Raw genomic sequence first — 26,335 nt, 5'->3', positions numbered from 1 at the left:
GATTAATCGTTAAACTTAATCGATTTGATTGATAGTTAAGCTGGTATCGGTTTGAGTCGGCAATCTGAAAAGAAAAACAACGGTTCTATAATGCAATCGAAAGAACGATTAAAAATTAACAGATAATACTTAATGAGGCAAGAATTTTAAAATTCAAAAGCTATGTATAACAAAAGAGTCAAGTCTGAAGTCCCTGGTGGATCTTCGCAATTTGAAGAGGAGCGAACAATGCGAGTGTCAGATTCGGCAGCCATGTTCCAAAGTGTCAGCAACTCTCATGATTATCATCAGAGAAGTCAAATGGGATTTACTAAGAAACAAGCGGCTTTTCTGAGCCCGCAACCATATAAACCTACGCTCAGAAATAGTATCGCTGATCAGACCGATGTTATCGAGGAAGCTGTGGTAAAGGTTAAAGAAAACCCTTTTAAGTTTTTGGAAGCAAAACAGTTAAGAACTGCCACCAGAGTTGAGAGGAGTGGAAATCAAATCAAGCTCGAAGAACCCCGTGTGTCTTCGCCGTACGCTGAAAAAAGTTTTCGATCACCTGGTATTATTTCCGATCAAAATTTCAAAAACAAGACTCCAGAAGCTGTTCTAGAAACCGACCTAAACAACAGTCACGACTCTTTGGATTATCCAGTTGCCAATGATTATTCACAAGTAAGAAATCTCTTCGAGAAAAGTTCTCGAAATGGAAAAACCGAACCTTTGAGGAGTCCAACTAATTTTCAAGCACAAGGAAAGCTTTCAAACGCAAATTATCAAAGCAATAATAATTTGATATCACCATTTTCTCAGTTTGATGTTAAACTTCAAAAAATCCCAGGTAAAAAGGTCGAATTGTCACAAAATGTGAGTAGCCGAAATGTTGTGAGCAATGAAGTGACCCTGCCGGTTTATCAAGATGGAACCGTCGATTTTACACAAAATGAGATGCCTGCACCGAATACGGTATCCAATCTCAAAAGCGTCTGGGAAAGAAAGAGTCCAACGCCGTCGCACAACGCTGCATTTGGAGCAGTGAAAAGAGAAAAGAGCCCTACGCCTATGTTTAAAGAAACGAAATCAGCAAGTCCAACACCTGTATTGAAAGCAGGGAATTACGCACAATCCACTAGATCTATGTCCGACAACAATTTGTCGCAAAGATACAAAAGTGCTCGTTTAATCTCGAACGAGTTAGATCCAAATAAACAACTGGCTGGCACCAACATGGGCACGAGTACTCAAAGTTCAAGCTCCGTTAACTATAGCATGGGTACTAGCAACCCCGTGAAAACATTTCCGTTGCCCACAAATGTGCTGGAGAATAAAAATAAGTCAAAGATTGAAGTATTGCCAATATATAAAGAAGTAAATGACGGCAAAAAAGTGTCAAATATTGAGAGCCAAAGAACAGTCTCTACTCCAAATTTGACAGCGCTACATTCGAAACAAGGTAATGCAATTGTTCAACAACAAGGTTTATACAACTGTAATTACTTCTACGTCGAAAGTTACATGCCAAAGTTCGTACACGAGTATAAAAGCGACAAATTGACACATCTCATGAATTCAATCATCAGGGATTCCTTTACCTATCGGCTAATTCCTAAAGAAGTCAGTAGATTTGAACCTGAATTCGAAATTGTGATGCAACATGCACCTGTCACTGCGAAAACTTCGACTGGTTCTGGTAATCAGTACTTCGCATCTTCTGTATCAAACTCGCAGCAATCAGTTGTACAACACGCTTTCAATTCGCAGCCTTTAAATTTGAATTTAAACACACCTGAGGTAATTCTCATAGAAAAACAAGATTCAGCTGAATTAGATACCGGGAAAGCAGAAAGCGATTTCAAAATGAAGGATTCTATACCAAAAAACATCACCTCGGGTATTCCAGCCGCAAAAACTTTCGAAGTAAAAACACCAGAGGTGGAAGGTGGATCGACTGAAATATTTGCGACTGGACCTAAATCAGCCTCTGCTTCTGTGAAGATAGTCCCGAAGGAAGACCAGGTGAGAGGTCCTCCATTTTTGGTGGAGCAAGTAGGACTGCCTCTTGTAACCTCCTTCAAAAATGAACCAAATTTGAATGAAAGTCCAACCCCTCAAGCTGCTGCGAAAGAACAACCCGGCTTAGTAAGTGACGCTAGGAAGATAGAAGGGCCTCGAATTCGACCTCGAGAGAAGTTGACGATAGTTGTGGAGCCGCCACCTTCGGATTTGAAATCATGCATAAACCAGAAAGGAAAAGAGGTGATTGGTCTAAATGAAATTCATACAAAAAAATGTGTATGTTAAATTTATTTAGCAGGGATCCAAAATAACAGTGGTAATTAAGGAATGATAAAAATATTTTGTCAGACCAGTTAACCCCCTGGGCTTGAGCAATAATAAAATTGGGCAAGAATAATTTTTGCTCAGTCTTCATATGTTTCATGTTTGAGTTAAAAAGCAGAAAATTGATTACACTTGCGAAACCAACTGTCTTGCAATCGGGAACTAGACTTTTTTCCCCGTAAACAACTTTTTAAAACAAATTTTCAACCTTTATTGTTGAATATAAAAAACTGACAGGTTCCTTCGCTCTTGGCCTATGGGTAACGCCGTCGCTTTTGCGCCCTGAATTCAGGGGCTCGAACCCCGACCGGACTTTGTTGTTTTCAGCATGTATGCAACTGATAATTTTTTTCCTCCTCAAGTTTTGTCGGCTTAGTTGTCACATCACGGGTTGTTTTTGCTCTGTAAGCAAGTATCTTGTTAGTTTAAAGGGTTGTTCATTTTAGGGGACTTCAAATTTTTAATTTATTTTTTCAGTTTTTTTTCGGCTCAACTGGTGTCTGCTCGAAGATTGTCGGCTGCGTTTCCGCTTCCTATGTCTTGTTCCGTTGCTAATCTAACATTCCAATGTCTTGCTTAGCATGTTTGCCTTGAATTCCTGTTTGATTGATCAGGTTTTAGGAAATTGTATCGGAATGGGTTTTTATATTTAATGATTAAAACCACTTTTTTTTTCATTTTTGGCAAAAATTTCATTTCTCAAAAACTATTCTACCGGTTTTCAAGAAAGGGTATCAATATAAAGACTGCCTGCTTCTCTGTCTGCCTGCATACTAACCGAAAAAGTCTGGGGGTAATACTTGACCAATATATATCTCAGATTTGGGAATATTTTTAGCGAAAACGAAAATATATATATATATATATAGAGAGAGAGATAGATATAGATATACATATAGATATAGATATAGATATACATATACATATAGATATGGATATGGATATACAGACAGACTTTCTTAGACTATATTTGTAGACTTTATATATATTTTTTCGTTTTCTCTAAAAATATTCCCAAATCTGATATTTTGGTTTCAATGAATAGAACGGGTTTAAAAAGCTGTCCCGAACAAGTGGCTACGCCCAATGTTTTTGCATAAAGTTATAGCCCTCGGAGTTGTCACAAGTTTTTGATTTTCTGACCATTTTTGTATTTTTTGACTTGCGAAAATAACCCTCCCATATCTCTGATTTTGGGTTCAACCCAAAGAATAGATTGTGAAAAGCTCTTTTGCATAGGTGATAACGCCCAAGTTTGTGGCCCTTTGGAAAATATTTTGTTTGGCCGTTTTATGAAACAGTTTGATTTTCGCGAGAACTACCGTCACAAATCTGAGTTTTTGGTTCAGTCGAAGATGCAGTTTGTTTGAATCTTTTCTGCATAAGCAGTTACGCTCAATTTAAACAAAAAGCTATTCCTTGGAATGTCAAGATTTTGGTTTTTTGACCCTTTTTTAGACTTTGTTTTCAATAACTTGCTAAATCTGATATGATAGGTCTAAGCGAAACAACAGATTATTGAAAGCATACCATTGTAAATGGTTATGACCATTTTGTTTTGCAAAAAAAGATATTGTCTTCACAAGAATCAAAGTTTTGAAATCTTTTGACTTCACTCGAAAACTACTGTGCAAATTCTAAGGTTTAATCAAATTGCGAGAGCAAACAAGGAAACCGATTGTACCCGTCCAAGCCATCTTGATTACAATCGTGCGCGTAAAACTTGAAGAGGACAGACATCGTCCCTGGATCTTAACCGGGCAAATTATTGCGCTGAATCGGATCTCATTAGAACTCATTAAAGCTCAGAAGTGCGACAAGATGACGAGAAACCGTAAAATCAAGAGAACGGAGAAAGAGAAAACTAGACAAGGACAGCTACAAACTCTTGAGTCAGTTATATAAAAACCGGAAAGAGTTACCTTATCACACAGCGGATGGAGTATTAGTATGCAAAACGAAAGTTGCAGAGAAAATTTTGTTCAGTTACATTGTAATCATTTTTCCACAGTTAAATCAGGAGAGATACTATTCGAATCACATTAAAAAAATAAAGTATCAAGGCATGAAAAAAATGTTTAAAACAATACTGCATAGTTTTGATTAACCAAAATATCGGAAAAACCTGCGAGGAACCAATCAACAAGTGCTTGTTATGTATACAAGTGAAACAACACATGATAAGATAAAATTTGCTCTGAAGTCAGTCGAGAGCTCTGAGATCAAATAGGTTCAACAAACTGATCACCAGAAGATCTGTATGAGGAATTTGGAAACAACTACATCTTAGTGATCATAAGTAATACTACAAAACTGACAGAAATGGAGCCCTGTCAGACAGTAACAGCAGAAGAGACTGTTCCTTCTATCACGAATTGTTACAATTTTTCGCCAATCTTGTTGGGAAATTCTTAAAGGACTGAAACACTTCTTCGGATCTCTGTACAAGATGTCAAATTCAATCATTTTTTCAAAAAAAGTCATTTGTAGTAAATGCTTACTAGTAAAGAATGAAAACTATTTCCGTATCCCAGATCCACAACTTCATCAAAAAAATTTTCATTTGGAGGTGACTTTTTTCTTGAAGGTGACTTAGACATAGCCAATTCTTTTCTAAATTCTCCAATTCTTTTACGCTCGAGTTCTCTCCATTCTGAAAGACCTATGAAAATTTGCTCAGTAGACTGGGAGGTTTTTTAAATTTGAAAATCTTGACAGTTTCGGTACCAATTTCATACTGGATGCAGAAACTCGCCCGTTCTATTCTGATTGGTTTCAACTTTTGGGATAGATTTCCATTTCTTCTAAAAATTTTACTCATGTTGATAGAATGAGCCGAATTGAAGGAGGTTTTCAAATAAAATGAAATATATATTATTTTCAGCCGTAAATTTTGCTAACATTCTCTAAAAACATCTGAACTCATTCAAAAAATTTTCATTATTTGGTTGACTTTAATTGTTTATAAAGAGTTTTGTAGAATAAGAATTTTTTGTTGACCTTAAGCTAAGTTTGAAAATTTTTTTAAAGAGAAGAATTGCCTTGAAAACTATTCCTATTAATCACAACCTTGGTTGAGTATTTATTTTTATAGACTGAAAAAAACTAGCAAATTAACTAAAATCCACAAATGCTTTCATGAATCTCATCACCTTAGAGTTAGTTCTGAAATTCTAATAGGTTGAATTTTTATTGGATATTTCTAGAATTTAGCAGATTCAGAAAAAGGTTAATGTGTAATGACTTCTCATAAAATTCGAGCATATAATCTGTAGATTCTAAAAATTAGAAGATTCTAGAAGTTAATGAATAATGACATCAAAAACTCTGGTGGAAAAATTCTACAACTTTACTGTTTTATAAAAATTAAAGTGTAATGACGTATTTTTTTTGGGTGGAATTACTTTTTCATTGCCTAAATAAATAGAAAAAATTATGCAAAAGTCCAACTTCATTACTTAGACGATTAAGCGAAAAACGCAAAATTTTAATGTAAAATTATATTGATTTTTTGCTTAGAAAACTTCTATATTGATGACTTACATCGCTATTTTCTATGTTTATACATGGGTTTTTTATTGTTTCTGATCAACAGACAAGCAAAATTTAGTTTTCTAAAGGATAAACTTTTGAACAAAAATTTAATAAAGATTAAAAATTAGCTGCCAGAAAAATTGTTATGATTTTTTCGGTAAGATGCTTAAGTGTTTCAATTTTTTCTACCAAATGCGAAAAGCGTTCAGTTTTTTTCCGACAAAATGCGAAATTTGTTTCACTTTTTTCAACAGAACACGATAAATGTTTCATTTTTTTCAGCAAAATGTGACAAGTGTTTCAATGTTTTCAAGCATATGTGAAAAGTTTTTCACTGTTTTCCTACAACATAGGAAAAAGTGTTTCAATTGATTTGCCAAGATGCCAGAAGTTTTTCAATTTTTTTGACAAGATGCGAAAAATGTTTCACTTTTTTCGACAAAATGCGAAAAGTATTTCACTATTTTCCTACAACATGCGAAAGATGTTTCAATTTTTTTAACAAGATGCCAGATCTATCAAATGATCACAAATTTTTCATTAAATTACACATAAATATAAACCTTTGAGACTTTTCATGATGGATTTTTCTTACGATACAATTTATAAGCTACTTTTTAGCAAAACTATTTCAATTGCACTAATGAAATGAATTGATTTTTTTAATCTCAGTTTGGAACTTTCTCAGTTTATGCTCGATTTTCTATCTCCCATTTTTATCTAATTTTAACAAAATTTTAATTCAAAAAGGATATTTAGATGCAAAAATGTATCATCTCAACGAACGTTCAATAATCCGAAGCAGAATTGATACCATTAATCCTTAACTAACAATCTTCAAATTAATATCTCAACCTGAGAACTGAATGTTGCTGTTTGAAATCTGAACTTCTTTCTAGAAGTAAAATTTTGGTCGAGAAATATCTATATTATTTTCTTGATTTTTGTAAAGTATAGCAAAAACAGACAATTTTTCATCTATACTAGATCAGTTATCAGTTTCTTTTTTGAACCAGTAGAAAACCATAATTCTTAATAAATCAACCCTTATTATCTGCTTCAAAACTCACTACTCTATAAACACTTTTACAAGCAATAAACATGAAAAACTTTAAAATGGTAACTAGGCCAAACCTTTCAATTAGTCGATGTCTTATCAATATCCAGTTTGAATATATACTTAACCAATCATTAGCGTATGTTATGCGATTTTACTACAAATTCATTATGACAAAAACTTCGCAAGCATGCAAACAATGGAGTTTTTTCTGTTGAAGAAAGAGCTTCGGATCGATTTCCAATGATATTTTCACGACAATTTGAACTTGATTGGTGCTGGCTTTATCATCAATTAGAATTTTTGAATAAAAAAATGACAGATCAAGAACTGTGATGAAAAAAATGTATAGTTTTTACTAGATTGATTTCAAATTTTTTGTGTAGACTTTTCACATTCAGTAAAAACTATTATTCATAGTATTTTTCTCTGTTTATTTTTTAAAATGTATCAATTTTTTATTTGGAGTGTGTCTTCTTGATATGATTAGTGAGTTCCTCGCTGCTATAAGTATAAAAGTTACAATTGGAACACTTCAAAACACCACATGTTCTACGATGTCTTGACGCATCTCTACGTGTGTATATTCTATGCATCTCTTTCGTTTCTAATCAGTGACAGCAACTAAATAAGTAAAGAAAGAACTTGAGAAAAAATGGGAGATTTAGAATATCCCATGTTTTTATAAAAGAAGAGTTTAATAGTCTCAAAAGTGAATAAAAGTAATTAAAAACGGTTATGTAAGATTCTTCACCAATTGTTTTTTAACGTGAAAGAAAATCAGAATGGATATCACTCTGTTTAAGCAAGCTGAAATAAAAATCATCCAATCTAACCATGTAGTGTTCAAAATTTTTGATATCAACCAATCAGAATCGAGCATTCCTTTACAGGTAGTGTTTGTGGTATTAACCAATCAAAATCAAATATTCGGAACAATTTTTTTTTGATCGGAACAAAACTAGATTTATGAAACTTCCCAATTAATCAATTTGTTTTTGAAAATTTCCAAATTAACTAACATATAAATTTGACACCAAAGTGAGATAAATGAAATTTCTTGTCTGTTTTGTACGATTTTTCTGATATTCAAAACAAATTTTGAAATTTCGAACAAAATGTCTTTTATTTGTTCTATTTCTAACCAGTGAAAAACAAATTTACCATGTTGATCGGAACAAAACTAGATTTATGAAACTTTCCAATTAATCACTTTTTTTTAAAAATTCCAAATTAACTAACATATAAATTTGACACCAAAGTGAGATAAATGAAATTTCTTGTCTGTTTTGTACGATTTTTCTGATATTCAAAACAAATTTTGAAATTTCGAACAAAATGTCTTTGATTTGTTCTATTTCTAACCAGTGAAAAACAAATTTACCATGTTGATCGGAACAAAACTAGATTTATGAAACTTTCCAATTAATCACTTTTTTTTAAAAATTTCAAATTAACTAACATATAAATTTGACACCAAAGCGAGATAAATGAATTTTCTTGTCTGTTTTGTACGATTTTTCTGATATTCAAAACAAATTTTTGAAATTTCGAACAAAATGTCTTTGATTTGTTCTATTTCTAACCAGTGAAAAACGAATTTAAGAAAATATACATTTTTATTGTTTTCTTTGTGGTATATTGTAATATAAACAACCGGAAGTCTTTCAGATTTGCATTTTTATCAAATTCAAAACAGTAATCGAAATGATGTTCCTTATCTTCAATTTTTGTTTCATTGGCTCTTCCATTGTTTTGTTTTTTACTGATCGACCACTCAATCTGAGTTAACTCTTCTAAATAAAAAGATTGTTAATAAATTTGGCAGTACTTACTTTTTCTGAAATCTCCTCTCCATCTTTTTAACAAAACTATTGAATTTTCTATGTTTCTATACAAAATGAAACTATTACAATATCCATGTGTTCATCATTTTTCTAAGTTTTTGTAGTAGTTCAACCTTAAAATCTGATAAATGTCCATTTCAGACATTAAAAAAGCTTTTGATACAAACATATTTCTTACTGAATTATGCAACGAAAATTGAAAAAAACTCGAATTGGTGTACCGTTTTTCAGTTATTTTGTATTACCAATCCCCAATAAAAGTTTTTCTCCTACTTAGAAACTAATTTGATTTTAGGAAATTCATGTAGTCAATCAAAAGCTCAAATTATGTTAAAAAATATAGTAAACAACCAATGAAATACAAAAATTCCAAAATCATTGACAAAGTTTTTAACTAAAACTAAATTTTGGTTGTAATTTTGTTCAAAAGGACAAAATTCACTTAAATTTAGATGTAAACCGTAATTAAAACATTGTTTTTCTGAAATTTTGTAAATAAATACTGGAAATTCAACTGATAATTGCTTAATGTCTCTTTTCAGTTTTAACTAAATTGTATGTTTTTTGTCTGATTTTTCCTCAGATTTCCGAGCTCTAAATGTACACATCAGTGAGGAAAAATTGTTTTGAAACAATAATTTCTAAATTACCAAACATACAAAACATCAAAAAGCATTACAATGTTTGTAATGCATCACAGAGGTTTAAAAAACATCACAGAAACTTACAATTATCAACAAATATAAAGTCTCCTAAAATTTGGGACAGCTGTTTGAGTTCATTCAAAATATACTTGACGTAGGCAACTTGCTTCAAATGTTCATTTTCCTTTGCAGTGAAGTCGGGCGGTTTGTTCAAATTGTACTTCTTGATTGTTACACACACTTCACTAAGATCGATTTGTTGGAAAATTGTCTCAAATCATTAATTTTTGATTGTTGAAAGCAGGGTTCAAAAAAATTTTTCCCCTTGTAGCGTTTTTGGAACCAAACAAATCTACCATTTTTTGTTTTGTTTTTTGAGAAATCAATATAAATGTACTAGCGTCTTTTCTTGAGTACATTTTTGAAGAACAAACTGATCAGATGAGGAAAATTGAGAGAAATTATTTTGAGATTAAATGAAAATGGGAATAAACAATGTGAGTCATCGCGATTTCCATGTATGGTAGTAGTACCAAATATGGAAGGTTTTATATGAATTTTCCCTTATAAGCGTGAAGGCGTTACTTCTCCTATATAAATACATAATTTTCTGCAAAATTCATTCTTACCAATGGCAGCTGCTATGTGTCAAGCTCTTCCCAACTTTTATTTTGATTCCGGTAAAAAATCGCTATTTTTTCTGCTTTCAACGAGTTTTACGAAAAAAACATAGTAACCCAAGATTATTGTGTGTCTACCCACAATTCTTTATGTTCTTTGGAGAATTGAATTTTCCATATGGTTTTAATAGGAAAATCTTTTAGCCAAATTTTGCAGAGATTAGATAAATATTAAATTGACTGTCTTCACACTTTGTTCAAACACAGGTTCCATTCAAGTAAGGTTACTTCTAATGGAGAAGTATTCAATCAGCTTATCGAGCAGTTGAACATTACTTACGATAGAAAGGAGCCGAAAAGATACCTAGTATTGCAAAGAAACAACTAATTCGGAAAAAGTTCAAGAGACATTATCTAAGTTCTAATCAAAAAGACTTCGTAGGAGTCCTGAAAAAAACGAATCGACCATGCATTGCTCTAGCTCACTCAACAACTTATCATCCGCAGAGATATCGACTAGCAAAAAGACGAAACAGGACCTAGTAAATTGCTGAGGGTACAAAAGTCTTGAAACGAGACAGATTGGGAAAAATACCTACCTCAGATAGTTGGGGCAAATAATAGGCCACTCAACGCAACTACTGGCATAAAACCCTTCAAGTTGTTGACGGGTAAGGAAACAGCAACGCCAATAACGTTAATTTCTCCAGAGTATCAGGAACAGAAAGTTTCTTCTCAAGCATACGTACGAGAACCCATCCAGAGAAAATAGGAGTTCAACGATCTATGCAGACGGAATATTGTCCAAGCCCAAAAGCGTCAATGAAAAAAATATAGCGAGAATGTGATAGGGGCAAAACCATACAAAATGGGACAATATGTTTGGAATTTCCAAAAAGTAATCCCACCAATGGGGGCAAAAAGCTGCTAAAGAAGTGGTGGGGACGTTTTGCAATCACCAAATGCACCAAAAGAATATTTTGTATCGCTCGAGCACTGGACGCGTTGTTTACTACGAAAACCCATAATTGCACGTCCCATTGACAGAAGGCGCCTCAAGACATGGAGGGTCTGGAATACCTAGTAGTGGAACCGCAATTGAAATTAATGAGGAAGGAACCAGGGAGAAAAACGACAACAACAATACCTCAAGCTTGAGCGACAACAAAAAAGTTGAAATGGACTCAGAAGAAAGCTTCTACGTAGAGGAGTACTGGAAAAAGACAGATTAGGATTAGGTGCAAAAATCAGTGGAACCCGTCAACCCTCTATCAACTAAGACGAGAAGAGGTGGACCAAAAAAAACAAGCATGACCTACAATAGATATAAAGATGACTTCATAACTGTTTTTTTTTTAATATTATTATTATCATCATGATTATTATGGCTTTACAATCAAATCATTGAAGGGGGCGAGCCCAATATAAAATCAATGATGCTGCTTTGTAATGCATTGGAGGCAGAAGCTGCAATGGCAAGCAAATTGAAAAAAAAACAACAACAGATGCCCAGAACGTTGTCATTTGTGTTGTAATAATCCCAGAAGAAATTCATGATACTTGATTGGACAAGTGTAAGAGGGCGCGACAATTTAGGTAATCATGTAAAAATTTGTAAAAACTAAAAATTTGTACCAAACTGTTTTCTATACAATTCCTTCGTGATTTCTGGGAGTTTGACCAACGATCTTTATACGGAGTGAATCGTAGTTCTGTTGCTGCTACTGTATAGCTGGATGTAGTTGTACCGGTAGAAAACTGAATTTCCTTTGGATAAATTTCAAAAATTAGATTAGATCTTTTATTTGGAGGTTGGGTAACCTTGAGAGTATATTATTTTTTATTATTACTATTAACTAACAAGAATTCTACGGGAGAGTCCGTGAGGGTTCATCAAGCCTCTGAGATGATTTTCAAGTTGGTAAGTTTCTTATTGAATTTCTGCAGTTGTACTGTACACAATCATAATGCATTCTCCAAGTGAACATAACATCGTCATCGTAATATAAAGTTAAATAATTCCAAAACCATCGAAGAAGGCCTTTTCTGAGAGAACCAATATCTGTAATCGATAATGTCAACATAACTTGGTGCTAAATTTGCAAGTCGAGTCGAACGAAACTAGAAGTTCTGCTCACGTAGCTTCAATTTTGTTGTTGTACCTGAAACAAACAAGAAACAGCAGACCTTGTATTGAAAAAAATTTCATTGGGTGAATAACTGACCACTTTAGTAGCAAAATCGAAATCGTAGGACCCGTTCATTAGTTTGGATAAGTATAAAAAGCTTAGCATTTGAAGATAATATGGTATTGGTAAAATGTTCGGTTTAATTAGGGCGTCTTTATAATTTTTATGACCAATGATCCAAAATCAATTTTTTTGAAAAGACTCCAATGAACGAGTACTTTTGTCGCTTGGGTAGACAAAAAAGGTTTGCAAAAATCATATAGCGATAAACAAAACATCGCTCAAGTAATTTTTGAAGGTTTTGACAATAAAAAAGAATGGTCGATAGTTTTCTACTGTAATTTTGCAGCTTTTTTTTATTGGAGAAGTTATTGATTATTTCAATGTTTCTGGATATGTTGAAGATTGCTTTAATTTTTAAAATAATTGATATAGTGAACAACAGCTTGTTTTAGCACATTAAGAGACTAAAAAAGCTGTAAGGTAACTCGGACCACTGGCTTTTTTAATATCTAGGTTTAAAGAAATAACCATATTCAAGGACTCGTTCATAATAAAATCATCTATAATTGGACAATTTGATATAGAATGATGGTTTATTTGATATTGAGAAGATTCGATGTAGTTTTCTGCAAAAAAATAGCAATTATCTCAGCCTTCTCGAGGTCAGTCGAGGGTTCTGCGCTGCGAAAGCGCAAAGTTTACGATAACCGTGATTTATTTCGAGGCCTTTAAAATTTAAACAAAGCATTTTTGTTTCCGCCATTTGCTAGACCTTTCTCGTATTATTCAATCTTGTCATTTTGAAGAGATCTTCGACAAATTATAGATAATGCAAGACACTTTAGCACCATACTTTCGAGAAGTTGTTTCAAGTCGCTCAAACAAATTCGAGGTCTCATAAGTTACCCAGGGAGGAAGTGAACGTCTGTGTTTTGTTCAAATAGGAAGGGTTTTTCGCAGTTTTTCATTCAATCAATGATACCATTGTTCAATGAGAAACGATACATTAGACCAGCAGGTGCGGTGCGTATTCATAGGTTCCAAAAAAAAGAATCAGTCCCATAGGTTCCAAAAAAGCAGTCGCAAAAGTTTCAAATCTTTTGAAATGGTCAAGAGACTCAATTAGCCGAGTCTCGGTTTGAGATGACCGGCGGATGCGCCACGCGCGCGTCGACGCTTTGCTGCGATAACCGGCTCTAATAGAGTCCTACTCTTTGGTGGCAAGCTCGCAACACGTTTGGTGGCAAGCTGTTCTGCAGCTTGAGTTTATACTGGTTGAACAGTAAACACTCAATCCATAAATTCGTTGGCCCAAATTTCAACCAATCAAAATTCAAGAAGTTAAATTTTTGAACTTATGCGACTGATTTTTTATTTTGGAACCTTTTATATTGGAATCTATGAGAATTCACCAGACAAGCTATATTGTTGAAAACCGGATTGAATAATAGTGTCGTTTATCTTTTCAAAATCTCAATTACAATAGCTAAAGTAGACATCGCGGTGTAATTTCAGAAGTAACATTTTTTTGGATTCTGTGGCTTCTATGGCAAAGTGATCTGACACATCTAGATTCCGTAATGGCATTATTTTTTCAATTTCGAAATCTTCGGAAGTAATAAAGAAATCTTATATGCTTGAATTTGTGGTGAGGAGATCCACATGTTGTTGAAAGCTGTTTTCATCCATAAAATCGAGTAAAGATGTTTCTGATTCAGTTTTTGAGGATTAAATAGTCCAGTTGATCTCATGAAATTTGAAATCGGCTGTAAAGATCAGGTGGTCATAGGTCAGTTTGCAGAGAAAATTAAGCATTGAATTGAGTTTTTGAAAGGATATGCTGTAAGGACTGTCTGAAGGAGGTACATAAACGCATGCGACAGTCAAAGGTGAGGTACCAAGATCTATTGTGCAAGTACAAGGAAAGTCCTTAAAGTCATGGTAGACTTCTACTTGAGAGGAGGTAAGATGTTTAGTAACACAAATCATCACACGAGCATGAGCATATGCATCCTTTTCCTTTTAAGGTCGATAAGATGTGTATATGTTGTAAAAAGCAAGGAATAATTCTTTTTCAGAGAAATTATCTGTTGGTCAAGTTTCTTGGCTAATTTGATTTAAAATTGATGTAATACAATCATATCTATGTAGTGTAACTCAGAATAGCCCAAAATTTTAAAAAGAAATTGGAAAATTATACTCTTTAGAAATTTCTGGTCTTCGTTGAACAAGCTCCTTCTTCACCACCTGGAAGGATTGCTGTCTTTGCTTCCAGCCATCCCGATCCGTGGAGTATGTCCAATAACGATTGTAAATTCACAATTGTTAATACTCGGAAAATTTTTCTTCCAATACCGAATGTTCGTTATACGCATTAACACTGTGGTTTTTCTAAACTTTTGCCGTCTTGTTTTCACAGCGAAAATTGTCTCTCTGATTTTCGTGCATTTTCAGTTTTTCGAAAGAAAACTCTCAGGTGTCATGCATGCACGTCCATATAGAAATTTCAAAAAAACGGTCTGAAAGTAACCTTTTTTTTCCTGTTCAAAATACAAATAACGTTGTTAATCTTCCTTTTTAACATGTCGTACGCCTGTATTCTTATGAATGAAAGTCAACAGCATTCTGGTTGAATGGCTCTTTTTTTGATAACCAAGTTTCTCAATTCATTTAGAAATCAAAATCTATTGATGTAAAAAAGTTGAATATTATACGAAAAAAATAATCTTCAGATTAAAATAGTCAAATCGGCAGCTTGGAATTGCAATTGGATTCAGCCTAGCTTCAGTCAAAATTTGTGAAAAACAGATGCGTTTGCGGAAAAGATTTAACCGAAGATGGAAGGCATGGCTTGTCTCGTCTGAAAAGCGCACGAGGTTCTCTCAGCATTTAAATGTGAATGCCCTACTAGAGCAGTTTTGCCTCCACTCACATTCCCTCTGCTTCAGAGCCACGGAAACTCCTTAGGACAGATCAGAAGCAACAATAAGCTTTAACTCCCCCATGGGTTGTTGGTTGGCAGCTGTTGTGGGATGTAATGATAGTCGACTCCCTAGCCCCTAGTAGAATAAGCGCAGGCTGGGTTTCAACCCCGTGCTTCTTGAGTCAAAACTTATTGCTTTATCAGAACTTCCTAAGTTATCATAGCTATGTTACTTGATAGAGTCTGGGATTTTTTGCAGCCCGGTCGTCTAGATGTGAGTATCTGAAATAAATTACTAGAGAGCAATTTTATGCAGTTGTGTTGAGATAAGGCGAGTTCTAGGTTGATCCATCTGAAATGGATCAAATGTCCACTGTCCAAAAAAAACAAATAGTATTTACTTCAGTTCTCAACCCTGTTTTTAATGGCGTTACATGGCGATGGGACTCTTTCTAGAGTGGGGGTATTTTGATAGTAGCCTTTAAGCTGTAACACGATCTCGATGTCCCATGTATTAAGTGAACCGAGTTGGCTCGAACAGATTGAGTTACAAAACGCAAGATGTAGTGTCCCTGACCCTTGAGCGAATGGTTATAAGGCCTATTTTTCTTAACCTCATGTGTGCCTGAAGTGGACGACTTATAGTACCGAGGAGAACATGGCAGGTAGTTTTTTAAGCAAGGAATCTCCCTCGCAATACAGGTTGCGAACACTGCCTGTGTAATCGGCTCTTTTAATGAAAAGAATGTTCGAAGAAATTCTTTATTTATAGAGACGAGGGTTTAAAAGACCAGCTTAATATAAGTACCTAGTAGACCCGTAGCCTCATTAGGTCAATCTCTGTGACTTTTTTTTAACTCCGGTTCATTCTGTGCTGGTGTTAATTTTCTCAGTTCTGTTGGCTTGGTTCCCAAACATCTGACTCTCTTTTTTCCGTCTAGAAAAATTCCATAAATGCGTGTGCAAAAAAGGAGTTACCGAAGATGGTTGACATGGCATTTCTTGCTTCAAAAGTGCAGGGAGATTCTCGAGGCTTTCTTTGAATGCCTTTATAAAGCGGAATATATTTTCGTCTCACGGTCCTTGCGTTTTAGAGCCACGAAACCTGGGCAACACCGATCAGAAGCAGCCAGACGGTTTGACGCTCGTTCCATGGACTGTTGGTAAGCAACACATGTGGGATGTAACAGTAATAATCTTCGTAGCCCCCAGTAGGATTAGTGCTGGGTTGGTTTGTTACCCTGGTACGGCTGAAGCGGAAGAGCGATGAAATCAGAAGTATAAGTACTTAGGAGATGATAGATTTTGAGATTCAGGGCGCAGCCGGCCCCAGCACAGAAGATTTTTTGTGTAAGCTTTGTAAGAACCTAAGCATAGGAACTGAGGAACCCAGGGAAGGCAGCTTTTTTAAACAGAATCTCCATGGAAATACAGATTGCGAACGCCGCTTGTCTACTTGGCACAATTAACGACAAAACAGCCGACGTATTTTTTTTATTGGTAGTACAAAATATATTTATAAATAATTTCTCGTGTCGAATTGCGGGTTTTTATTGAAGAAACGTAACCCGTATCAAGTTAATATTTGAACATATCAAGAATAATCATCCTTTTTTATCATTATCACTTCCATGTCTAGAAAATTCCCAGGATTTTGACTGGAATATATGATGAAGGAACTCCTGACTATAACCTCGGTTACTTTGATACTTTTGACCTTCTGATTACCAAGAAAGTTTACAGGATTTTGACTGGAATTTGTGATGACGGGACTCCTGTCTGTAAACTCGGTTACTTTGATACTTTTGTCCTTCTGATTACCGGAATAATTTTTCATTCCTTCATTTATGTATATGAATTATTCATTAAGTTTTTTTTTTACACCGGCTGGGGTTTTATCTGATAAAAGAAGCAGTGGAAGCCGCATTTATTATTATAGGTTTTTTTTTTCAGATTTGATTAATCGTTAAACTTAATCGATTTGATTGATAGTTAAGCTGGTATCGGTTTGAGTCGGCAATCTACTGAGAAAAAAACAACGGTTCTATAATGCAATCGAAAGAACGATTAAAAATTAACAGATAATACTTAATGAGGCAAGATTTTTAAAATTCAAAAGCTATGTATAACAAAAGAGTCAAGTCTGAAGTCCCTGGTGGATCTTCGCAATTTGAAGAGGAGCGAACAATGCGAGTGTCAGATTCGGTAGCCATGTTCCAAAGTGTCAGCAACTCTCATGATTATCATCAGAGAAGTCAAATGGGATTTACTAAGAAACAAGCGGCTTTTCTGAGCCCGCAACCATATAAACCTACGCTCAGAAATAGTATCGCTGATCAGACCGATGTTATCGAGGAAGCTGTGGTAAAGGTTAAAGAAAACCCTTTTAAGTTTTTGGAAGCAAAACAGTTAAGAACTGCCACCAGAGTTGAGAGGAGTGGAAATCAAATCAAGCTCGAAGAACCCCGTGTGTCTTCGCCGTACGCTGAAAAAAGTTTTCGATCACCTGGTATTATTTCCGATCAAAATTTCAAAAACAAGACTCCAGAAGCTGTTCTAGAAACCGACCTAAACAACAGTCACGACTCTTTGGATTATCCAGTTGCCAATGATTATTCACAAGTAAGAAATCTCTTCGAGAAAAGTTCTCGAAATGGAAAAACCGAACCTTTGAGGAGTCCAACTAATTTTCAAGCACAAGGAAAGCTTTCAAACGCAAATTATCAAAGCAATAATAATTTGATATCACCATTTTCTCAGTTTGATGTTAAACTTCAAAAAATCCCAGGTAAAAAGGTCGAATTGTCACAAAATGTGAGTAGCCGAAATGTTGTGAGCAATGAAGTGACCCTGCCGGTTTATCAAGATGGAATCGTCGATTTTACACAAAATGAGATGCCTGCACCGAATACGGTATCCAATCTCAAAAGCGTCTGGGAAAGAAAGAGTCCAACGCCGTCGCACAACGCTGCATTTGGAGCAGTGAAAAGAGAAAAGAGCCCTACGCCTATGTTTAAAGAAACGAAATCAGCAAGTCCAACACCTGTATTGAAAGCAGGGAATTACGCAAAATCCACTAGATCTATGTCCGACAACAATTTGTCGCAAAGATACAAAAGTGCTCGTTTAATCTCGAACGAGTTAGATCCAAATAAACAACTGGCTGGCACCAACATGGGCACGAGTACTCAAAGTTCAAGCTCCGTTAACTATAGCATGGGTACTAGCAACCCCGTGAAAACATTTCCGTTGCCCACAAATGTACTGGAGAATAAAAATAAGTCAAAGATTGAAGTATTGCCAATATATAAAGAAGTAAATGACGGCAAAAAAGTGTCAAATATTGAGAGCCAAAGAACAGTCTCTAGTCCAAATTTGACAGCGCTACATTCGAAACAAGGTAATGCAACTGTTCAACAACAAGGTTTATACAACTGTAATTACTTCTACGTCGAAAGTTACATGCCAAAGTTCGTACACGAGTATAAAAGCGACAAATTGACACATCTCATGAATTCAATCATCAGGGATTCCTTTACCTATCGGCTAATTCCTAAAGAAGTCAGTAGATTTGAACCTGAATTCGAAATTGTGACGCAACATGCACCTGTCACCGCGAAAACTTCGACTGGTTCAGGTAATCAGTACTTCGCATCTTCTGTATCAAACTCGCAGCAATCAGTTGTACAACACGCTTTCAATTCGCAGCCTTTAAATTTGAATTTAAACACACCTGAGGTAATTCTCATAGAAAAACAAGATTCAGCTGAATTAGATACCGGGAAAGCAGAAAGCGATTTCAAAATGAAGGATTCTATACCAAAAAACATCACCTCGGGCATTCCAGCCGCAAAAACTTTCGAAGTAAAAACACCAGAGGTGGAAGGTGGATCGACTGAAATATTTGCGACTGGACCTAAATCAGCCTCTGCTTCTGTGAAGATAGTCCCGAAGGAAGACCAGGTGAGAGGTCCTCCATTTTTGGTGGAGCAAGTAGGACTGCCTCTTGTAACCTCCTTCAAAAATGAACCAAATTTGAATGAAAGTCCAACCCCTCAAGCTGCTGCGAAAGAACAACCCGGCTTAGTAAGTGACGCTAGGAAGATAGAAGGGCCTCGAATTCGACCTCGAGAGAAGTTGACGATAGTTGTGGAGCCGCCACCTTCGGATTTGAAATCATGCATAAACCAAAAAGGAAAAGAGGTGATTGGTCTAAATGAAATTCATACAAAAAAATGTGTATGTTAAATTTATTTAGCAGGGATCCAAAATAACAGTGGTAATTAAGGAATGATAAAAATATTTTGTCAGACCAGTTAACCCCCTGGGCTTGAGCAATAATGAAATTGGGCAAGAATAATTTTTGCTCAGTCTTCATATGTTTCCTGTTTAAGTTAAAAAGCAGAAAATTGATTACACTTGCGAAACCAACTGTCTTGCAATCGGGAACTAGACTTTTTTCCCCGTAAACAACTTTTTAAAACAAATTTTCAGCCTTTATTGTTGAATATAAAAAACTGACAGGTTCCTTCGCTCTTGGCCTATGGGTAACGCCGTCGCTTTTGCGCCCTGAATTCAGGGGCTCGAACCCCGACCGGACTTTGTTGTTTTCAGCATGTATGCAATTGATAATTTTTTTCCTCAAGTTTTGTCGGCTTAGTTGTCACATCACGGGTTGTTTTTGCTCTGTAAGCAAGTATCTTGTTAGTTTAAAGGGTTGTTCATTGTAGGGGACTTCAAATTTTTAATTTATTTTTTCAGTTTTTTTTCGGCTCAACTGGTGTCTGCTCGAAGATTGTCGGCTGCGTTTCCGCTTCCTAAGTCTTGTTCCGTTGCTAATCTAACATTCCAATGTCTTGCTTAGCATGTTTGCCTTGAATTCCTGTTTGATTGATCAGGTTTTAGGAAATTGTATCGGAATGGGTTTTTATATATAATGATTAAAACCACTTTTTTTTTCATTTTTGGCAAAAATTTCATTTCTCAAAAACTATTCTACCGGTTTTCAAGAAAGGGTATCAATATAAAGACTGCCTGCTTCTCTGTCTGCCTGCATACTAACCGAAAAAGTCTGGGGGTAATACTTGACCAATACATATTTCAGATTTGGGAATATTTTTTAGCGAAAACGAAAATATATATATATATATATATAGAGAGAGAGATATAGATATACATATAGATATAGATATAGATATAGATATACATATAGATATAGATATAGATATGGATATACAGGCAGACTTTTTTAGACTATATTTGTAGACGTTATATATATTTTTTCGTTTTCTCTAAAAATATTCCCAAATCTGATATTTTGGTTTCAATGAATAGAACGGGTTTAAAAAGCTGTCCCGAACAAGTGGCTACGCCCATTGTTTTTGCATAAAGTTATAGCCCTCGGAGTTGTCGCAAATTTTTGATTTTCTGACCGTTTTTGTATTTTTTGACTTGCGAAAATAACCCTCCCATATCTGTGATTTTGGGTTCAACCCAAAGAATAGAATGTGAAAAGCTCTTTTGCATAGGTGATAACACCCAAATTTGTGGCCCTTTGGAAAACTTTTTGTTGTTTGGCCGTTTTATGAAACAGTTTGATTTTCGCGAGAACTACCGTCACAAATCTGAGTTTTTGGTTCAGTCGAAGATGCAGTTTGTTTGAATCTTTTCTGCATAAGCTTTCAATAATCTTTCTCAATAATCTTTCTCAAATATTCCCAAATCTGATATTTTGGTTTCAATGAATAGAACGGGTTTAAAAAGCTGTCCCGAACAAGTGGCTACGCCCATTGTTTTTGCATAAAGTTATAGCCCTCGGAGTTGTCGCAAATTTTTGATTTTCTGACCGTTTTTGTATTTTTTGACTTGCGAAAATAACCCTCCCATATCTGTGATTTTGGGTTCAACCCAAAGAATAGAATGTGAAAAGCTCTTTTGCATAGGTGATAACACCCAAATTTGTGGCCCTTTGGAAAACTTTTTGTTGTTTGGCCGTTTTATGAAACAGTTTGATTTTCGCGAGAACTACCGTCACAAATCTGAGTTTTTGGTTCAGTCGAAGATGCAGTTTGTTTGAATCTTTTCTGCATAAGCTTTCAATAATCTTTCTCAATGCTTTCAATAATCTGTTGTTTCGCTTAGACCTATCATATCAGATTTAGCAAGTTATTGAAAACAAAGTCTAAAAAAGGATCAAAAAACCAAAATCTTGACATTCCAAGGAATAGCTTTTTGTTTAAATTGAGTGTAACTGCTTTACACTCAATTTAAACAAAAAGCTATTCCTTGGAATGTCAAGATTTTGGTTTTTTGATCCTTTTTTAGACTTTGTTTTCAATAACTTGCTAAATCTGATATGATAGGTCTAAGCGAAACAACAGATTATTGAAAGCATACCATTGTAAATGGTTATGACCATTTTGTTTTGCAAAAAAAGATATTGTCTTCACAAGAATCAAAGTTTTGAAATCTTTTGACTTCACTCGAAAACTACTGTGCAAAATCTAAGGTTTAATTGAGCAACTCGTTTTTGTGAATCTTCTCTACTTTAGTGGCCGCGACCTACCTTTTTGCAGGAAAAAGTTATGGATTTCAGAAAGTGAGTTCTTTAGAGATTTTTTGAATTCTTTAAAACTAACCTATCAAATCTGAGATGGAAAGTTCAATCGAAAGAACCGGTTGCAAGAATTTTTCCTTGCGAAGCGACGACTCCTTTACGTTTTCTTTCGAAAAATGTTGTCCTTGGGAAAATTCTAATATCTCAAAAGTTTTCTCTCTTCTAACTTATTTTAGTCGAGATACAACTAAGGTTTTAGGCAAAGGACATCATTTGAAATTACGCATTTCGTCTCGAATCAGTTTAACAAATTCAAAAACTATCCAACACGTACATCCAGCTTGAGCTGAACCCCTTGTTGTCTTTTATGGAGACATACCGAAGTTTCGAGTACCTATTTTTTGGCAACCTTTTCCTTTTTTTTACTTTTTATTTGATTGTGTTGTATCGTAAGTGGTGCGAAGCTCCGCTTTGCCTCTGTTTTAATTTTTCTCCTTCTATTCTTCTGACAGGAAATGCTACTCCAATTATACTTAAGTTTTTATTTCTAAAGTTTGGAAAAGATTATTAATTTCAAACCAAAACAATGTTGTTGTGAATTAGAAGTCATGTTCAAAGCTTGCATACAATCAATTGCTGGTTAAACGAAATAGCAGTTTGTTATTTAGGCTTTAACTAATGCTTAAATTTCGGAATCAAGTTAACTAATGCTAAAATCTCGGAGCTTGCAAAACGTATGCGCTAAAATTTTCAGTCGCCCTTTTGTCTGTACGTAAGGTTTGCTGGCTTATGCAAAGTGTGGGAAAATGAGTTAGAAGTTTTTTTTTTAAGTTTTGATTGGCGTGGTTACTAGAAAATTGGTACCAAATGGTCTCAATAAATTTTGGGTTCTTTTCCAGTCCCCCCTTTCAAAATCAATTTTGAAAAGCTTATTTAACGTTGTCATAATGCAATGAATTTTGGCGTGGTGAACAAATCGACACCTGTGAACAGATATGTTGTTCATACTTGACAGCGTAACATCACGCATTTAGCCGTAATAACACGTAAAACAAACATAAAACTCGGTATTTTGGAGGGGGGACTGGAAAAGAGCCAAATTTTGTTTCTCTTTTAGGGTAACGGCAGTTCAAGTGGCAGCAAAAGGAAAATCTCATTCCACGAGGATGTCTACGTGCACGAGTATCCAATAGTGTTCTGGACAAGTGAAGAGGAATTGAGAGAAAATCAGCTCGAACAAATGAAGACACCTCCACCGAATAATCACCAACCAACGCAGCAGCAGACCTTTAATTCTTCCTCTGCGAATTCTGGGAACGAAGCTAAACAGCGAAGCGAGCCGAACATATCCGATTCTATTATGACCAGTAATGAACGACTGACAGCGGGAACTGGGGCTACGATTGAAGACGATTCGGAACCAGCGCCTTTGGCATCTCATGAAGATGACCTCTTTTCGCCCTGGGGATCGACTACTGATGTTAATACACCTGGAATTGCTGCAGGATCCGAAAGAGTTGCAACATCAGGCAACAAAAGTGGACAAGGAGTTTCGAATAAAAGCATATCCGATGGTAAAACTGGAGGTGAGTCAGGAACTAGCTAGCTTGTGGTGCTTTTTCACTAAGAGATAGAGGCATAATTAAAGACGACAAAATGAAAATTTTCAGAAATGATTGCTAAATATCGGGTCGAATCGGGTAATTGAGCAAAAATTTGCGCTAGTGTTGTTTACTTAATCTAAGGGCCTTGTTTTCTTTTGTTTCAGAGTCAAGAATTTCGTCTAACGATTGGGGAGGTGACATAGGCGAATTCAAGCCTTCAGTGATTGCTAATGCTTTGCCATTATCTCCCGACGATATTAACAACAACAACAACAACAACAGTAATAATAGCAAAAGAAGTGGTTCGCAGAAGAAGAAAGCGCCTGTTGTAAGTCCTACAGTGCTTAGTGTGATCAGCGACGATAAAACCTCAAGTAATAATAATTCGAGTGTCAATCGGAATTCGACTCCGATTTCGAAACAAGAATGGTATGGTGCCTCTGCTGGCGAAGGAAATATTGAGTCAACAGTTGGTAATTTGGCAAAGATTGTCGGACCGAAAGCACAAGATAGTTTAGTAGTTTACCGAGAGCAGACTACAAAATCTAAGCTGAGCAAAGATCCCTGTCTGAACTACAATGACGAAGAACTCGCCGAGGTAGACGAAGACGACACTTCTCTGTCGAATGAGGTAAATCAAAGGATTTCTGTGAAAAATAGGGACGAAAAAACCGTTTCGATGTCAGATGTGACTGATGCTGAAAACTTGCCGCTTACTTCGTCTTTTACCTCACAACAAGCTGATTCAACTAATTTGCATCATTTCACGCCTCAGACTAGTCTGACGACAGTGGAATCGGCTATGCTATTCTGAACTGAAAAACTATCAAATATACCCTCTAGCTAACTGTCAAATTTAGTTGTTGTCTTGTACTATACTGGTTTTAAAATGTGCGCTAGGGTATCATTTGATTGGAATGCTAGAAAATGTTCGCGTTCATTTAGAAATCATTCACAAGTAGTTTAGATTAAATGGAAGTAAATAACTGGTCTCAGACAGCCTGGCATACTTTGGTATTCAATCTATCTTTCGCTTTTACATCATCGTTGAGTAGTAGCTTTATCTGATGATCTCACAGTTCGTAATTTTGTAAATATATTTCAATATCATTGTCTACTTAACTACATTTTACAAAAATTGTGCCGAAATTTTCGAATTCGCAGCAGAAATATAAATATTAACATCGACCTTTAGTGCTCAAACTGCCTTTAAAGAAATCATTTTATTATCTGTTTTGAGTTTCAATTGATTTGCAATGCTTGATTTGAATTTCAAATCGGTTTTTATAGTTTTGCTAACTTAATTGCTAAGTTGTTAAGAATTCAACGCGAAAAAAATTAAAATATTGAGTTCATTTTTGCTAGGTTGTATTTGCTGCAAACTTTTAAATGCGTTTCTCTCTAAAATTAGAGCATACCAAAGCCTCATAATAGATCTTTCCTTTCCAACAATATATTTTGAACATTATTGCTTAATATATCTCACAAGAACTCATTTCAGACGTCAAGGTGCTTAAATTAACATGATATATTGGATTGCAACATTTCAGATTAGAAAGTTACAAATTTGCTATCTATTTAAATGATATTCGTTCAGATCCCTTACTCCTACGCAAGAAAACTTTCCGCTTCAGAACTCATTTCAAACATTTTAATTAATTCTTGTACAGAAGTTTTCTATAGCCTGGATAATTATATCACGAAAAGGATTGAAAGCTGTTAGGAAAAATTAATACTTTTAGTTTTGATGAGTTGCCTCGTACTTTCTTGAAAAAGGCAAAGTTTTTTTTGCTTGTACCATCCCCAAAAAGCACCATCCCCAAAAAAAGTTTTCACCTTTTTGTCGATTCAAAAGGAAGTAGTAGCTAACACTACCGACTCCTTTATTGCGTGAACGGGTGTCAAGCGATATTTTATCGTCCGAATAACTTGTTAATTAGTTCTACCTTCTTGCTAAACTTTCCGCCTTGCAAAGGGCATTCCGATGTAATGATTTTTTCAGCCGTTGGAAAGATCTGTGTTAGAAGGTAAAATGGGTTCTTTGCAGGTGCATGATTAACAGAGGGGGCTCTAAACCAGAGTTTTCACATTTTGTTTGAAAAAATTCAAGAAGCTTTTTCGCTATGTTTTTTCTATTGTTTTTAATTTTTGGGGAGGTAAACCATTTTTTAGGCTTCGTATTTTTGAGTTGAATTTATAAATGTACAAGAACAAAGTGATTGTCTTATATTGGTCGTAATGATTCTTTCTCTTTTTTTTAGGAGTCGTAAAATTTGTTCACGCTCAAATTGGATGTTTACGTGGTTTCACTTGTGTTTCACATGTACGTTCAGTTCATTTTCTTTGTTAAAAGGAAAGCAAACTCCGCTATCGAACAAAAGAAAAATTCTAAGGTCACATAAAACGATCGAATTTTAAGTTCAAAAGTGGTTTTCAATTTTCTGAAATCCCAGAGGAATAAAAAAATTTTCAATCAACTTTTTCGGTTTTCTGAGTTCTGTTAGACTTCCAGCCATCTGTTGGCTTTTTTGTGAGCACTTCGAGTGAAGGGGAAGAATTATGGCTTAGGATGTCCAGAAAACTTATGGTGTAGGTGTGAATTTTTCAGCTTTTGTTTACCTCAAAGAAAACTCGTAGGAGGGGACAAGTATTGCATCATAATAGCTCAATCGAGCTTTTACTGATACATATAAAGATCAATTTGGTAAAAGCTTTTGCTGCATAGAAATGTGTTTCTCTGCGTTGTCGTTGACTAATTTTTTGAAAAACTGAAGAGCATATGGCAGACAGAAGATGTGAGGTTCTTTATCTCAAAGTTGGGGGTTCGATCAACGGCTCGTGGCGTAAGTTTTATTTTTCAATGCTTCTTTAGGCATTTTCTTTTCTTACTTCATTTTTAAGAGTCAATTTTGGAGTTTTATCAGTTTTTTGCGAACCGCAGCTTCACCTTTCTGTCAGGTAAGATTTTGATTTACGAAAGTTTCCAAAAAGGTTGTCTCAATTTTGAGAAAACTGGTTAATATTTTTCCT

General features: G+C 35.1%; 1 protein-coding gene across 2 annotated transcripts; it reads left to right on the top strand.

The window, feature by feature from the left end:
- On the top strand, positions 1–24,688 carry LOC134853934 (uncharacterized). 2 transcript variants are annotated; one of them, XM_063869922.1, is made up of 3 exons: positions 1–2,244; positions 22,819–23,287; positions 23,470–24,688. In XM_063869922.1, exons 1-3 carry the CDS (start codon positions 163–165, stop codon positions 24,117–24,119), a joined length of 3,201 nt encoding a protein of 1,066 aa, XP_063725992.1. In that variant the 5' UTR covers positions 1–162; the 3' UTR covers positions 24,120–24,688. The 2 variants fall into 2 exon arrangements, with proteins under 2 accessions (XP_063725992.1, XP_063725991.1); XM_063869921.1 differs by lacking the exon at positions 1–2,244 and adding an exon at positions 17,103–19,348.
- Positions 24,689–26,335: the final 1,647 nt, after the last annotated feature.

Source organism: Symsagittifera roscoffensis, chromosome 9 (assembly GCF_963678635.1).
Source record: "Symsagittifera roscoffensis chromosome 9, txSymRosc1.1, whole genome shotgun sequence".
Lineage (NCBI taxonomy): Eukaryota > Metazoa > Xenacoelomorpha > Acoela > Convolutidae > Symsagittifera > Symsagittifera roscoffensis.
This window is presented reverse-complemented; position numbering and strand designations above follow the sequence as displayed.

Excerpts from the sequence above, each read along its gene's own strand:
- LOC134853934 (XM_063869922.1), top strand. The coding sequence starts at position 163 with ATGTATAACAAAAGAGTCAAGTCTGAAGTCCCTGGTGGATCTTCGCAA. Across the intron at positions 2,245-22,818 it reads TAAACCAGAAAGGAAAAGAG|GGTAACGGCAGTTCAAGTGG; the intron begins GTGATTGGTCTA and ends TTTCTCTTTTAG. Across the intron at positions 23,288-23,469 it reads ATCCGATGGTAAAACTGGAG|AGTCAAGAATTTCGTCTAAC; the intron begins GTGAGTCAGGAA and ends CTTTTGTTTCAG.